General features: G+C 42.3%; 1 protein-coding gene across 1 annotated transcript in view; it reads left to right on the forward strand.

Annotated features, from left to right (window-relative positions):
* ankfn1 (ankyrin repeat and fibronectin type III domain containing 1) overlaps nucleotides 1–17,649 on the forward strand; it is a 286,097-nt gene that overhangs the window by 43,203 nt on the left and 225,245 nt on the right. Inside the window, exon 5 of the mRNA XM_046354362.1 lies at nucleotides 3,807–4,078. Within this exon, the coding sequence (XP_046210318.1) occupies nucleotides 3,807–4,078 (272 nt within the window). The remainder of the gene's footprint in view (nucleotides 1–3,806; nucleotides 4,079–17,649) is intronic.

Raw genomic sequence — 17,649 nt, forward strand, 5'->3', positions numbered from 1 at the left:
TGGAGTAACATTGTGTTGTTTAAGTGTTCCATTTATTTTTTGGAGCAGTGTACGTTTTTTGCTCCACTATATATAGGAAAACACACACCACAAAGACTAACGACTAAAAGCAGATGTTGGCCGCAATCTGTCAGCGATCCCCTGCAGCACCCTGCCATCGCCACCCACTGCTTTTAACTATAGTTCTCACAGCCTCTATTGTACTTTAGTATAAAGCACATGATAGTCACTTGAGTATATACAATGAGTTTACATTACATTTGACTAATTTAGCAGACACTATTATCCAGAGCGATTTACATGAGTGAATGCATACATTTTCGTACTGGTCCCCGGGGAATTGATCTCACAACCCTGGCGTTGCAAGTGCCAGATGATACTTTATTTGGATAGTCCATCTGTAGATTATCAGTGACATTTCCACCTACCCTACTAACCCTAACCTTAACCCTTATCCTAACCCTAAACGGAACCCTTACCCTAACCATGACCCATACCCCAACCCTAATTCTAAACCTAACCGTAACGTTAGCAAGCAGTTGCTTATCAACAAATAGTTTGTTGATTTAAAAAATGAAAATCCAGACTATCCAAATAGTGTGACTAAACTGGGTGTTAAGTGTCCATTTTAAAGTTAAGCAAAGTATATTTAAGAATAGGAATTGTATAGGGTTTTATTTTGATTTGAATGATTATGTGTAATATCCATTATATTGTAATTATATTGTAATGAACCGAGTGTCTGGGATTATGGCTGGGCGGTAAACCGGTAAAGAAATATATCAGTATTCATTCAAGCTCTGGTTTGGGTTTTTACTTGACCTTCTATAATGGTAGTTTCATGTTTAATACGTTTTTTAAAAAACATTAAGTAATTCACGAATGACTAAAACAATTATAGCAATCAATCCATTTTTATCGCCAATAAGAAGTTGCTAACAGCTGAGTACTGATCCAGCAGATACATTCTCAGGATACAGACACTGTGAGACAGGTCAAATGGTGCCTTACCACCACCAACAGCACTGGTGTTGAAATGACATTTAGAATTAGAAGCTAGGTACTAGCTAGTGTGTACTACAGCTAGTGTGTACTACAGCTAGTGTGTACTACAGCTAGTGTGTACTACAGCTAGTGTGTACTACAGCTAGTGTGTACAACTTAGCTAGTGTCTACCAGGCTGCTAGATAGCTAATGTGCACTAGTGCTAGCTAGCTAGTGTGTAATAGCTACACAGATGGAACAATGAGACAGATATTTCACCGGATGTATAAATGTGAAGCATCCGCTTAGCGTTCCCACTCACTACTAAATATGATAGCATTTTTTTTCTTCTTTTGATCTCAATACAATTTCTTTTCCCAAAACTAGAATCTGTTTTGAGCAGAGTGGACTAAGTTTTGTAGACTTTGCCCATTTGCCAAAGTAGTAAGAAATTGCACTGTGTAGAAGGATTGCGAATTGAGTTATTGCACACGCGCACTTCACAGAGTAGGCATTCCCCAACAGAAAAATAGGGAACAGAAATATGCAGATGCATGCCATAACAGGCAAATAGGCTCTCGCTAGCTGGTGCTTGGCTCTGCCCACCTCCTTGCTTGTTGTGCCCATTATGACTAATTTGTTCCCATTGGAAACGACAGGCTGTGGTCTATCTTGGTTTACTTATAAAAATCTTTGCTAGCTGCACAAGCAACAGTGTTTAACATAACGGCCTGGGCCAGAGCTAATGCACTGACTGGTATGTGTGTAGTATGCTGATGCCCAGGAACAAAGCTACTGACTCAGGTGACCAACAAATGTGCACACATACTGTACCATCTGATACGCATGCACTTTGAGGTTTGCAGAACAGACAGCCTCAGCGTGCATAATCTGCAGCTGGACATTTTCTAGGATCACAAGTCAACAACTTCGGGAGGGCAAGCTTGCCAAATAGACCCCTGGAAATCGGCCGACTACTCCTAGTGGCGAATGTAAGATCTGCAATTGAACCCGATAAATAAACAGTCAGAGGATAATTATTCTAATAGAATATATTTTGTACAATTATTTTTACAAAATAGAGGCATACAAAGACAAAGAAATGTGACAGTGGGTAAACAATAACAAATTAGTGCAGGAAATTAAGAAATGTTTGAAAATGCTGCAATTGAATGCTTGAAGTGAACAAATAACTATGCAAATGGTACCATTGCTCGAGTACCGGAGTTTGAGGCTACAAAATAGGATTTAGATTCCTACGTAATGTTCTACAAATAGGACTAGTTCACTGTCAGTTTTGTGCTCCTAATATTTTGGGTTGAAGTTTTGTTGAACAGTATAAAGCAATCAGAATGGAGAAAGTCCACTAAAACCACGGATTTTCATTTGTTGCCATGAACTACCAATAAAGCATATTTAGAAGTTTTATTATTCAGAAACGACAAATACCGTCCTACCTTCAAAAATGAGAAAAATACTGTGATATGATATTTTGTAGATATTGGCCATATTGTGGGATATCCTTAAGTCTGAGCTAATATTAGCATCGAATGGTAGTTCTAATAATAAAAGGGTTGTGTATAGGCTGAATGAGACCTTCATGCAGATTTAATGGGCTGGTTAGGGCTTCTGTCATTCTGCCAGTACAGAGCTGCTCTCAGGTGTTGAGGTAGCCCATGAGACGAGCCTGATATATTCTACTGCAGACACATACACACGCTCACGTGCACGCAGACACACCCACATTCGCATGCACACAGACACACACAAAAAGTGAGAAAGTTGGAGGGAAGAGAGAAGGACATCAGATTTGTGCGTGTGTGACATCTCTTCATAATGTCTGAAGTATAATTATTTTTCTATTAGTCTGGAATGAAGTTTCTTGACTTTGATCATGTTTTCTGTCTGTGTACACCAGCTTAAAAGTGTGCTAGTGTCTGCTGTGTGTTTGAGCTTGTATGGGATGATCTCAATTGCATACTCCTCTCATCCTCTCATCTTGCCGCCTCCTCAAAACATATTTGAGGAGAAGGTCAGAGGGGAGGGACCTCTGACATTCTCATCCAATGGGTTTTGAGGAGGAGACAAGGAGAGAGGACGCAAGGAGTATGCAATTGATATTGTTCCTGTGTATATGTGTGCGTGCTTGTTTGTGACACACACACACACACACACACACACACACACACACACACACACACACACACACACACACACACACACACACACACACACACACACACACACACACACACACACACACACACACACACACACACACACACACACACACACACACACACAACAGCAGACAGACACACTGAGCAGAGAGAAAGATGAAACCGCCTCACCTGACAGCTGGGAAGAGAGGAAAACAGCAGATTAAATGTGTGTGTGTGTGTGTTTGTGTATATGTTTGTGCGTGTCTGTGTGTGTGTTTGAGGTGTTTGCATGTGATTGCACATATCTTTGAGGTGACCAGAGACCAGTTAAGTTTTGTTTGTTTGCAGACAATGTGAGACTATTAATCCTGGTGTTCTATCTAAAATGGTGCCAAAGGAGCAATTCACTCCCACACAATATGTCCACTTGTATTTCTTCAGTTCTTTCCTTTTCTCTTTCTCTCTAATTGTCTATTGATCTCTATATATTTTGATTTTGTGTGCCGTTGCTTCCTGAATGTGTGTGTGTGCGGGCGTATGCATGTGTGTTTGCACGTATGCATGTGTGTGTGTGTGCTCGTGTGTGTGGCGTTGTATACTATCTTTTTGTCTATGCTGGTGTAGGTTATCAGTGGTGCATCTCTGGTTTCTGTTGTCCAGGCTCAGTGCAGCGGGACTTCGACAGAACAGAGCCATCTCCCATATCATCAGCCCAGGCCCCAACCCCAGCACCGGCCCCGGGTGTGAGAAGCCTCCCCTTGGGTGAGACAGCAACAGCAGCGGGTGAGGGAGAGACAGCGGGTGAGCGGGCAGCTCTGAGGAAGACTGTATCCGTTGACGACCGTCTGATGCAGTCGGCGCCCAGAGAGCAGCAGCAGCACAGACTCCTCAGCAAGCTGGAGAGAGGCAAGAAGAAACTCAGGAACATACATGTGAGTACAGGACTGTGCAGAAATGTAATGTAAATATGTGTGTGTGTGTGTCGTGGTTGTGTGACTAAGAGAGCGTTTTGAGACCATGGGACTATAAGGTTCTATCTGACATTTTTGTCATAAATGAGTTAGTCATATATACGTGATTTTTAGATGGTTCTTCGTATGTCTATGAAGTTAGATTTGAGAAAGTTCTCTCTGCATAAACCTATTTGATTTTGCCGCTATAAGGTTCTATCTGCAAGCCAGTCACAAGCCTGAGCAAATACAAACGGACCATTCGGAACACATGTCTCTGCCATCTCCCTCAAAGTATGGTCTAGGTTCATCTAGCCAGCAATAATGTCACGCAAGAAAGAAAAAAACAACACTGTCAGAAATCTGAAAGTAAATGATGTCATGTCGTTGTTCAGTCATGACAGTAATTTGTCTGGTGATCTTAGAGTCAGAACACATCATCAAACACTATCTTGGTAAAATAGTGTTATTCTATCAGTTGTGTATTCAAATAGCTACAGTTTTCATAAAAACTGAACATGTCTAATTCAGAAGTCCCATATCCAGATTGATATTTCAGAGCCATAAGATTGCACCCTAATAAAACGGATTTACAAATACACAGGATTTTGATACTCTGCACTTTACGTACCTTTAAGACGAGGACCTGTATGGGTTATGAAATAAGAATTCACTACAAAACAGTTCTGAGATCTGGGATGTTAAAACTTTGATGCTCAATATCTCAGAACAATGCTTCGCGCAGATAGAATCTTATGCCCCAAGGTCATGGTATGTGCATGTTTTAGACTTTTTGTGCAGCAGGGTAAGTGTGTGTCTGTCAGAGAAAGAGAGTGTAAGGGCGTATGCCTGTCTATTGTATAATGTCTGTAGAGTGTCTCTGTTCCTTTTGGCGTCTGCCAATCAAACAATATGCCATGCCTCTTCTGCATTACTTAGATACCTCTAGAGGGTAAGTGTTTTTATATAACATGGTACAGAACACTTCTCTTGAAAACCTCACCTAAACCTCCTCAAATGTTAGTTATGACTGTTTCCTGAGTAGTACATTCTGTAGCCTTCCCACACTGCTATGAGTCATTCAGTCAGTCTGGGCTTGGCACAGCACAGAACAGACCTGCCTCCTAACCTTCCTCTGATGAGGCACTGGAAGACAGGACGACTATCTGAAAACATTTCCCCAAATTAGAGTAGATGGGTTTTATTTACACAATTTACACATGATTAAGAGAGAAACACATGAACAAAAACTATATTTAGTGTCTGTTTAAAAACCTAACTAATGATGGTATTGGAATCCAGTGTTACATCTTACCACCCGTAGTTGCCTGCCCTGATTCGTCCTTACTCCCGGTCGCTGATCCCTTGTAGGTGGCAGCCAGCTGGAGAATTCGCTTGAACCTGGCACATTTCAGGTCTCTGCTGCAACAGTTTTATCTGTAGCGTTTGGTAGGCCACTGAGTATGCTGTGTAGTCAGAATTTAGGAATGTCTTGAGGGCCCTCCTCAAAATACATGTGTATTGGAGGGACATGGGGTACACAGAAGTATTGAAAATATTTTGAAAAGCAACCCAAGGGGGTTAAAAGGTCAGTCGGTGAACAGGGATGTAGGTTGACGTTATGCTACATTAATGACTGAGACTGGTTCTGGTTTCCTGTGTTCTGCATGGAGATTATGTTTATTAATAGATTGAAAAGTATTATTTCACAAGTTGTCTTTCTGTGATTCATTGCATCTTCTCTCCTCGCTTCCTTCTCAATCATAGTTTGGAGTAGAAGGTCCAAGGGCCCTTCACTCAAGGGTCTTTCACTCTTTTACCTTCTTCTACAATGTGTTTTTAAAAGGAGGCAAGGAGAGTGGATGGGAGGAATCGAGTAAAGATAACTTGTGAAGGAGCCATACACAGTAATGTGCTTTGGCACAATGAAGTGTTTTTGGTTGCTGTGCAGTTGCTCTGTGGTGGGTTTTCAAACAGCTTGACCTTTATTGCAGTGAGAAAGGCCTTGATTTTCTCCTGGTTGGCAACAGGACCTAAGGATGAGGGGTTAGAGGAGGTATTCTTTAGTTGACCCCTTCTGACCCTGTGAAGATGAGTGGTTATGGGAAGGGAACACTGGCATAACCCTCCAACCAAAGTGCATGAATTGAGGAGCAACCTGAAGTAAAAAGGAGATTCAGCAACTCTAGGAGGATAATGGCAGTTGTAGAAAAAACTCTGAAGGTGGCGAAAAGCCGAAACTTTGAGCAACAAATACGCTTTTTTAATTCACTTCCATTGTCCTCCAAGAGTTGATGAATTGTCTCTCCACTTCAAGATGATGGGTTATGGAAGGAACCTCATTGCGTCCTCTCTCTTTGCTTCCTTCTCAATTGTATTTGATTAGAAGGTCCAAAGTCCTTCCACTCTGACTTTCTTCAGTTTTGAGAAGGAGGAGAGGAGAGAGAATGGGAGGAATCGAGGAAAGATTAATGGAGCAAGAGCTATACAGAGCAATGTATCGCTTTGGTGCAATGGTGTGTATTTTGTTGCCGCGAAGCAGAAGCTCGGTGCTGGGTTTTCAAACTGTTCACCAGCTACAGTATTGACATACCACAATAATCCTAGTGATGGGGGAAAGATCGATGCAGTTACATATCTGAATATTATTTTTTGACAATAAATACTGTCGTATCGTTTTGACAGTATCCCAATAATATTGTTGCTTTAGTTTGCTCTACCAACACCAAAACTTCAGTGTTTTTCCTTAATTTCTTGTTCTCTGTCTTCTTTTTAAATAAGGAGCCAATTTGTTTTCAGCAAGCTCATTTTCTCATGGCTCTCTCTTGTCCCTCTACAGCAGACATATGGTGAGCAATACGTTTGGACCATGGAATCTTAATAAAATCACAGTATTGAATCGCATTACATATAGAGTCATACGTCAGTCTGAAACGGTGTGAAGCAGTCGCTAAGCAACTGTATCATAGCCAGATCTAATATCCTCCTCTGACATTACCATGGCCGCCCCAAGTTTTCCCTGACTGACTGTGTGGCTGATTAGGAAACAGTTCTAATGTGTGTGGGAAGAAAGTCCCAGCGTCTCTGATGTAACATTGAAACTCTAGTTGACAGAATGATGTCCTTGAGAGATCGAATTTAAGGGGGATTTGTTTTTGCCACCATTGATGTTTAGGTAATAAGTAGGCCTGATCACTTCCAACCCTCTAAGCATGTTCATTCTATGTTTTTGCCACCATTGATGTTTAGGTAATAAGTAGGCCTGATCACTTCCAACCCTCTAAGCATGTTCATTCTATGTTTTAGCCACCATTGATGTTTAGGTAATAAGTAGGCCTGATCACTTCCAACCCTCTAAGCATGTTCATTCTATGTTTTAGCCACCATTGATGTTTAGGTAATAAGTAGGCCTGATCACTTCCAACCCTCTAAGCATGTTCATTCTATGTTTTAGCCACCATTGATGTTTAGGTAATAAGTAGGCCTGATGTTCACTATGTTTTCCAAGGCCTGATCACTTCCAACCCTCTAAGCATGTTCATTCTATGTTTTAGCCACCATTGATGTTTAGGTAATAAGTAGGCCTGATCACTTCCAAGCCCTCTAAGCATGTTCATTCTATGTTTTAGCCACCATTGATGTTTAGGTAATAAGTAGGCCTGATCACTTCCAAGCCCTCTAAGCATGTTCATTCTATGTTTTAGCCACCATTGATGTTTAGGTAATAAGTAGGCCTGATCACTTCCAACCCTCTAAGCATGTTCATTCTATGTTTTAGCCACCATTGATGTTTAGGTAATAAGTAGGCCTGATCACTTCCAAGCCCTCTAAGCATGTTCATTCTATGTTTTTGCCACCATTGATGTTTAGGTAATAAGTAGGCCTGATCACTTCCAAGCCCTCTAAGCATGTTCATTCTATGTTTTAGCCACCATTGATGTTTAGGTAATAAGTAGGCCTGATCACTTCCAAGCCCTCTAAGCATGTTCATTCTATGTTTTTGCCACCATTGATGTTTAGGTAATAAGTAGGCCTGATCACTTCCAAGCCCTCTAAGCATGTTCATTCTATGTTTTAGCCACCATTGATGTTTAGGTAATAAGTAGGCCTGATCACTTCCAAGCCCTCTAAGCATGTTCATTCTATGTTTTAGCCACCATTGATGTTTAGGTAATAAGTAGGCCTGATCACTTCCAAGCCCTCTAAGCATGTTCATTCTATGTTTTAGCCAAACATTCTACTGCATTTTCCCTTTGTCTCATTACAGTTGAATTTCAATCATGTCAGTTGGATATTATCTCCATATGTCCTGGCTGATAAGCCCCCCTGGACCATCTTCCAGTAAGTCAGCCATTGTTACCCGTAACTGTCAATATCAGGTCCAAATCTCCCTATGAATCCTGGGTAGAGCTATGGGACTGCTGACTCACAGAGGATGTCATAAAAACACATCTACTTCCTTTTTTGGCCTTTTCTCTTTCTCCTTACTCATTCTTAGAATAAGGGCATCTAGTTATTACCTATGTAGTGCACTGCTTTTAGCCAGAGCCAGATACAAAGAAATAATGGCTCTATCCCAAACTAATGCACTATTTGGGCAAATGGTGTAATTTGAGGCACAGCCAATGTATTTTACCTCTAGCCATAGTATAAATGTCATTCCGGATGAGTTAGTCAGGTAAAAATGTAACCAATGTCTCTAAAGTAGGAGAGAGAGACGGAGAGAGACAGACCGCTTAGTGACACAACTATTCCAGTGTTTTTCTCCCAGGCCCGTCACTTAGGCTCCCGATGGAAAATCCACAGCTCTATTTGCCTTGGGTGTCATAAAAGACGAGCGGGAATGGCCTTTTGTTTTTGTGGAAAGTTTGTCTCGGTTCTGAGAGGAGCGCAGTGCAGCACAGCACAGCACGACAGGTGGCAGGCGGGCTGCTGAAATGGCCTCAATGCTGTCTGACTGAAGCCTGTTGTGAGGAGGAAAAGATCTGTCTTTCTACTTTGGAAATATAATCATTTGAGCGTGGAGCTGCAGGGGAAGTTTTATTTTGTAACACTGTTGTTCTGTAATGTTATTAACTGCCCCCCCCACTCCCCTTCTTTTCTCGTTTCCTCCTTCTCCTCTTTTCGTGCTCAGGGTGTATTCTCCGGTGTCTGCCACAGCCATCAGGAGTCCAGACCCACCTTCAGCCTGTCTATTAGTCAAACACCACAGCATAAAACACACACTGTCCACCACACACACACTCAGCCACACACACACATTACACACCGCAGAAACGCAGTCCCCACAGCTCAGTGGCAAATAATCCCACACACTGTACACACAGTCTACACACACTGCCATGTGGAATGGTCCTTGTTTGAGCTGTTGATTTCTTTCAATGTAGTGTAGTGGGGGTGTTTCCACTAAAGACTAAGAGGTGTCAAGCTTGTCCTCTCTGACTCTTAAGTCTACTCTGGACCTCTTCTCCTGCTACTACTTTTGAGGTGACGGTTATCTATTTACCTTAGTCTCCAGCTCCATATTTCCTATCACACTGTTCCCCCCCCTTTATTATGACAGAGAGTCAATGCTGGGGTTTATTTTCCAGATGATCCCTGTTGAGCACAGCAATAAACATCAAACGTTTCTGTCCTTCTCTGTCTGTGTCACTTTGACTGACTGCCATTGAATTCCTATATAACAGGATACATTTCCAGACTCTGTGCCTCTCTGCTTTTATTCAGGAGCATCCCAAAATTTAACTGAACAAATTGCTTGTTTGTTTGGGGATTTTCTGTACAATCCATGTATTATTGCAAGAGAGACAAATGTGGGTAGTTGTAAACACTATCAGGTACAAGTACCGGTGCACATGTCTCCTAACTAATTCATCTTGTGTTTGTGTGCTGATAAAAACACATTTCAGGAAGTCAAGAGGGAGTTGTAGAATGCTGTTACGTTCGACCCCAATTGTCCTGTTGATATAACAGCAGGTGTACTTACAGCATCATTTCATGCATGTACACACGCTACTGGTATAATGAGTTAAGCCTACAATAATCCACAAACACATGTCTCTCCTGTGTCTCCTTGCCAACTGCTTACAGCTGTAATCTTCACCTGTTAATTTTTAGGTTAGATTACTCGTTGGTTATTACTGCATTTTCGGAACTAGAAGCACAAGCATTTCGCTGCACTCGCAGTAATATCTGCTAACCATTTGTATGTGACATAAATTTGATTTGATTTAATTCTACTATGAACTATATACAGTGCATTCGGGAAAGTATTCAAATCCCTTATACGTTACAGCCTTATTATAAAAATGTATATAAAAAAATGTCTCTTCAATCTACACACAATACCCCATAATGACAAAGCAAAAACAGGTTTTTAGAAATGTTTGCACATTTATTCAACATAAAATCCGGAAATATCACATTTACATTAGTATTCAGACCCTTTACTCAGTACTTTGTTGAAGCACCTTTGGCAGCGATTACCCAAGTCTTCTTGGGTATGATGCTACAAGCTTGGCACACCTGTTTTGGGGAGTATCAAATCAACTTTTATTGGTCACATACACGTGTATAGCAGATGTTATTGTGGGTGTAGCGAAATGCTTGTGCTTCTAGTTCTGACAGTGTAGCAATATCTAACAAGTATTATCTAACAATTTCACAACAAAAACCTAATACACACAAATCTAAGTAAAGGAATGGAATTAAGAATGTATAAATATATGGACAAGTAATGTCAGAGTGGCATAGACTAAAACACAGTAGATAGAATATAGTATATACATACAGTATGAGATGAGTAATGCAAGTAAACATGTAATAATGTAAACATTATTAAAGTGACATTATTAAAGTCCTGCGGTTGTAGGCGGTGCAGTTGCCATACCAGGCACTGATACAGCCCGACAGGAAGCTCTCAATTGTGCGTCTGTACAAGTTTGTGAGGGTTTTAGGTGCCAAGCCAAATTTCTTCAGCCTCTTGACTTGGAGGCGTGCATGGCCACGCAGTCATGGGTGAACAGGGAGTACAGGAGGGGGCTGAGCATGCACTCTTGTGGTACCCCAGTGTTGAGGATCAGTGAAGTGGAGGTGTTGTTTCCTACCTTCACCACCTGGGGGCGGCCTGTCAGGAAGTCCATGACCCAATTGCACAGGGCGGGGTTGAGACCCAGGGCCTCACTTAATGATGAGCTTTGAGGGTACTATGTTGTTGAATGCTGAGCTATAGTCAATTAACAGAATTCTTACATAGGTATTCCTCTTGTCTAAATTGAAAATGGGCAGTGTGATGGCGATTGCATCGTCTATGGACCTATTGGGGTCGTAAGCAAATTGAAGTGTGTCTAGGGTGACAGGTAAGGTGGAGGTGATATGATTATTAACTAGTCTCTTAAAGCACTTTATGATGACAGAAATTTGTCTTATGGGGCGATAGTCATTTCGTTCAGTTACCTTTGCTTTCTTGTGTACAGGAACAATGGTGACCACCTTGAAGCATGTGGGGACAGCAGACTGGGATAGGGAGAGATTGAATATGTCTGTAAACACAACAGCCAGCTGGACTGCGCATGCTCTGAGGACGCGGCTAGGGATCCGTCTGGGCCGGCAGCCCTGCGAGGGTTAACATATTTAAATGTTTTACTCACATCGGCCACAGAGAAGGAGAGCCCACAGTCCTTGGTAGCTGGCCGTGTCGGTGGCACTGTGTTATCCTCAATGCAGGCAAAGAATGTGTTTAGCTGGTCTGGAAGCAAGACGTGATGTGGCTGGTTTTCCTTTTGTCTGTAGACCCTGCCACTTACATCTTGTGTCTGAACCGTTGAATTGCGACTCCACTCTGTCTCTATACTGACGTTTTGCCTGTTTGATTGCTTCGCGGATGGAATGACCGTTGTTTGTATTCTGACATATTCTCCTTGCCATGTTCAAATCCAGTGTTTTGCTCAAAAACTGAAAGCACGAACCATGTCCAATCAGTTTCTCCCATTCTCCCAGATCCTCTCAAGATCTGTCTGGTTGGATGGGGAGTGTTGCTGCACAGCTATTTTCAGGTCTCTCCAGAGATATTCGATTGGGTTCACGTCCGGGCTCTAGCTGGGCCACTCAAGGACATTCAGAGACTTGTCCCGAAGCCACTCCTGTGTTGTCTTGGCTGTGTGCTAAGGGCCATTGTCATGTTGGAAGATGAATCTTCACTCCAGTCTGAGGTCCTGAGCGTACTGGAACAGAATTTCTTCAAGGATCTCTGTACTTGGCTCTGTTCATCTTTCCTGAAAAACATCCCCACAACATGATGCTGCCACCAACATTCTTCACCATAGGGATGGTGCCAGGTTTCCTCCATATGTGATGCTTGGCATTCAGGCCAAAGAGTTCAATCTTGGTTTCATTAGACTGGAGAATTTTGTTTCTCAAGGTTTGAGAGTCTTTAGGTGCCGTTTGGTAAACTCCAAGCGGGCTGTCTTGTGCCTTTTACTGAGAAGTGGCTTCTGTCTGGCCACTCTACCATAAAGGCATGATTGATGGAGAGATGGCAGAGATGGTTGTTCTTCTGGAAGGTTCTCCCATCTCCACAGAGGAACTCTGGAGCTCTGTCAGAATGACCATCGGGTTCTTGGTCACCTTCTTGACCAAGGCCCTTCTCCCCCGATTGCTCAGTTTGGCAAGGCGGCCAGCTCTAGGAAGAGTCTTGTTGGTTCCAAACTTCTTCCACTTAAGAATGATGGAGGCCACTGTTCTTGGGGACCTTCAATGCTGCATAAATGTTTTGCTACCCTTCCCCAGATCTGTGCCTCAACACAATCCTGTCTCGGAGCTCTACAGACAATTCCGTCGACCTCATGGCTTGGTTTTTGCTCTTACATGCGCTGTCAACAGTGGGACCTTATATAGACAGGTGTGTGCCTTTCCAAATCATGTCCAATCAATACACTTTACCACAGGAGGACTCCAATCAGGCTGTAGAAGCATCTCAAGGGTGATCAATGGAAACAGGATGCACCTGAGCTCAATTTAGAGTCTCATAGTGAAGGGGATCTGATTTGCAGGTTTATGTCAAAAACCCTGGTGCCCAACGTACTGTATAGCAGTGGTGTAAAGTACTTAAGTAAAATTACTTTAAAGTACTACTTAAGTAGATTATTTGGGTATCTGTACTTTACTTTACTATAGTTTTTTTGGGATAACTTTTACTTTTACTGCACTACATTCCTAAAGAAAGTAATGTACTTTTTACTCATTACATATATTTTCCCTGACACCCAAAAGTACATGTTACATTTTGCATGCTTAGCAGGACAGGAACATTTTCCAATTCACACACTTATCAAGAGAAAATCCCTGGTCATCCTTACTGCCTCTGATCTGGCAGACTCACTAAACACAAATGCTTTGTTTGTAAATGATGTCTGAGTGTTGGTGTGTGCCCCTGGCTATCCGTAAAATAATGGTGCCATCTGGTTTGCATCATAAGGAATTTTAAATGATTTATACTTTTACATTTGATACGTAAGAATAGTAGTATTTTACTGGGTGACTTTCACTTTTACTTGAGTCATTTTCTATTAAGGTATCTTTACTTTTGACAATTAGGTACTTTTTCCATCGCGGCTGCTGCGGGTCCCTTGTAAATTACAACATGATTTTGGACAGCTGAAGCAAGCACACTATATTTTCTCAGGAAAATTACCCTTTGTAATTTATGTCATCTTCATCAGTCCTAATACATTAGAAACTGGATAGTGTAACTGCACATCACATACACGGAGATGTGTATTACTCATTTATGTTTAGCTTATTTATGTCATTAGTCTCTGTTTCTCTATGCACACACCCACAGAGACCCATGCAGGACAGTACAGAGGGTGTGTTAACCAACCTATTCCCCATGGACAAATCATATCACGGGACAAGTCAAGCAGGCTGTTCTGAACACCATTTAAAGTGTTGTTCAGCTCCATGCATTACCCCCAGCAAGAAATATTAGTTGGATGAATTCAAATGGACATTTTATTGAGACTAATCCCCTCAAACAAAACCGCTCAGAAAGGAGGATGGCTGTTGTGCCCTCATATACACACCTCCTCCCTGCTCAGTGTGTATGTGAATAAGATATGAATTAACACACACCAACTGACACACACAAAAATGCATACATAACATTCAGTATATTGCGTACACACACCACACACTTCCATACTTTGTGTATAATTGCTCAAGTCTCACCTCCCAGTAGTAAATAAAGAAATAGTGTAGCCACAGTATTTACTAATGTGTCGTTCCTGCCCTAGGGTGTTTGAGAACGCATGCGTTGTCATTGGCAACAACCCCCATTCTCCCCAACACACACAGTAACCCACACCCCTACCCTGGGCAGCCCAGCACAGTGCAGGCAGGCAGGGCCATGAATTTCAGCAGTCACTTAATATGGCGGCCGCAGGGCCTTGGAGGTGCCAGGAGCTGGCTGCCAGGAGGGACAGCGCGGCCGCGGCCTCCCCAAGAACGGGGCTCCGCGCTGGGCCATGAATGATAGCATTGGTCCCCTAATTAGCCATGGGAGAGGCCTAACAACCCCGCTACAGTTCAGCTGCTGACAAACAGCAAAATAAAGCCTTGTTCAAATTAGCAAGGTGAAGTGAGAAGGACTGGAAGGAGGGCTGGACTGTCTGGGGTAGAGAGAGAGAGAGAGTGTGTGTCTGTGAGAGAGAGAGAGTGGGGCTATTTTAGTTCAGATACGCTGAGCGTTGGTTTGTGACCACTCCTTTCTCCTCCCGTGAGAAACGTGGCGCGTTAAGACTGTGTGTGTGTGTGATGATAATTTACTCCACATTAAGATACCTCTGTATGAACAGGGTCACGCTTGTTAGGGATGTTATGGTGCTAAAGAAAGACATTTAGTTATCAGTTTATGTTCACAGAGAGACATTTAGCACTATGCTGGAATAATCTAAATGTACTGTACATATCATCATCAGCTCCAGTGAGCTCCTGACCAAGTCAAGTACTGGCAGTGCTCTATGATAAACTTAATATTCAATGAAGTGTCAGCTGCGTTCATAGTCTATGACTGGTAGGAACGTCGAACGAATAATCTGCTTTCTACTATTAAGAGAGAGGCATGACCGATTTCTATAGAAGAAGCCCATTTTTATTTTCAACTTCTTAACTAATTCATCAATATGCTTTTCGTCTATCTAGATGCCCAGATATTTGTAAGCACGGACACGGTCAATATGGGCACCATCCAAAGTACATACGCTTAAATCAGAGTTATTTTCATGCGCTCTAGAGAAGAACATATACAGTGCTTTGGAAAAGTATTCAGACCCCTCGACCTCTTCCACATTTTGTTGCGTTACAGCCTTATTATAAAATGGATTAAATAAATAGCAATCCCTGTCAATCTACACACAATATCCCATAATGACAAAGCAAAAAATGTTTTTTAGAAATGTAGAAAAACTGAAATACCCCATTTACATACAGTTGAAGTCAGACATTTACATACACCTTAGCTAAGTACATTTAAACACAGTTTTTCACAATTCCTTACATAATCCTAGTAAAAATTCCCTGTTTTAGGTCAGTTAGGATCACCACTTTATTTTAAGAATGTGAAATAATAGTGGAATAATAGTAGAGAGAATGATTTATTTCAGCTTTTATTTCTTTCATCACATTCCCAGTGGGTCAGAAGTTTACATACACTCAATTAGTATTTGGTAGCATTGCCTTTAAATTGTTTAACTTGGGTCAAACGTTTCGGGTAGCCTTCCACAAGATTCCCACAATTTAGATGGGTGAATTTTGGCCCATTCCGCCTGACAGAGCTGGTGTAACTGAGTCAGGTTTGTAGGCCTCTTTGCTTCCACACACTTCTTCAGTTCTGCCCACAAATGTTCTATAGGATTGAGGTCAGGGCTTTGTGATGCTCCAATACCTTGACTTTGTTGTCCTTAAGTTATTTTGCCACAACTTTGGAAGGTTGCTTGGGGTTCTTGTCCATTTGGAAGACAGTTCTATTTTTGTTTCATCAGACCAGAGGACATTTCTCCAAAAAGTACGATCTTTGTCCCCATGTGCAATTGCAAACCGTAGTCAGGCTTTTTTATGGCGGTTTTGGAGGAGAGGCTTCTTCCTTGCTGAGTGACCTTTCAGGTTATGTCGATATAGGACTCGTTTTTACTGTGGTTATAGATTATATAGACAGGTGCATTTTGTGCTGGGGATACTAAAAGCCCCTGTGAAATGTACAGTTTTGTCACACAACACAATTCAACAGATGTCTCAAGTTTTGACGGAGGGTGCAATTTTCATGCTGGCTGCAGGAATGTCCACCAGAGCTGTTGCTAGAGAATTTAATGTTAATTTCTCCACCATAAGCCACCTCCAACATTGTTTTGGAGAATTTGGCAGTACGGCCAACCGGCCTCACAACCACAGGCCATGCGTAACCACGCCTGCCCAGTACCTCCACATTCAGCGATGGGTTTGCAAAACTGAAGAATTTCTGCACAAACTGTCAAAAACCGTCTCAGGGAAGCTCATCTGCGTGCTCTTTGTCCTTATTAGCGTCTTGACCTGACTGCAGTTCGGCGTCATCACCGACTTCAGTGGGTAAATGCTTACCTTCTATGGCCACTGGCACGCTGGAGAGGTGTGCTCTTCACAGAGGAAGCCCGGTTTGAACTGTACCTGGCAGAAGGCATGTATGGCGTCAGGTGGGCGAGGGACTTGCTTATGTCAATGTTGTTTCCGGTGGGGTTATGGCATGGGCAGGCATAAGCTACGTACAAAGAACACAATTGTATTTTATCAATAGCAATTTGAATGCACAGAGATACCGTGACGAGATCCTGAGGTCAGTTGTATGTGCCATTCATCTTCCGCGATCACCTAAAGTTTCAGCATGATAATGCTCGGCCCCATGTCGCAAGGATCTGCACACAATTCCGGGAAGCTGAAAATGTCCCAGTTCTTACCCTGCCTGCATACTCACCAGACATGACACCCATTGAGCATGTTTGGGATGATCTGGATGTGTACGACAGCGTGTTCCAGTTCCTGCCGATATTGAGCAACTTTGCACAGTCATTGAAGAGGAGTGGGACAACATTCCACAGGCCACAATCAACAGCCGGATGAACTCTGTGAAGATGTGTCGCGCTGCGTTAAGCACATGGTGGTCACACCAGATACTCAGTGGTTTTCTGATCCACGCCCCTACTTTTCTTTTAAGGTGTCTGTGATCAACAGATGCTTATCTGTATTCCCAGTCATGTGAAATCCATAGATTAGGGCCTAATGAATTCATTTAAATTTACAGATTTTCCTGTATGAACTGTAACTCAGTAAAATCTTTGAAATTGTTGCATGTTGCATTTCTATTTTTAGCTCAGTACAAGGTAGAGTATGTTAAAACATTCAGCTCACCCACCCATCAGCTCATGAGTAGGGAGAGACAGGCTTGACAGCCGGCTCGATGAGAAGCAGTAGCCTGTCTAGATGTAGTTGTACAGGGCCGTAGGGTACATTACTGTATGAGAGTGTTC

Source organism: Oncorhynchus gorbuscha, linkage group LG06 (genome assembly GCF_021184085.1).
Source record: "Oncorhynchus gorbuscha isolate QuinsamMale2020 ecotype Even-year linkage group LG06, OgorEven_v1.0, whole genome shotgun sequence".
Classification (NCBI taxonomy): Eukaryota; Metazoa; Chordata; class Actinopteri; order Salmoniformes; family Salmonidae; genus Oncorhynchus; species Oncorhynchus gorbuscha.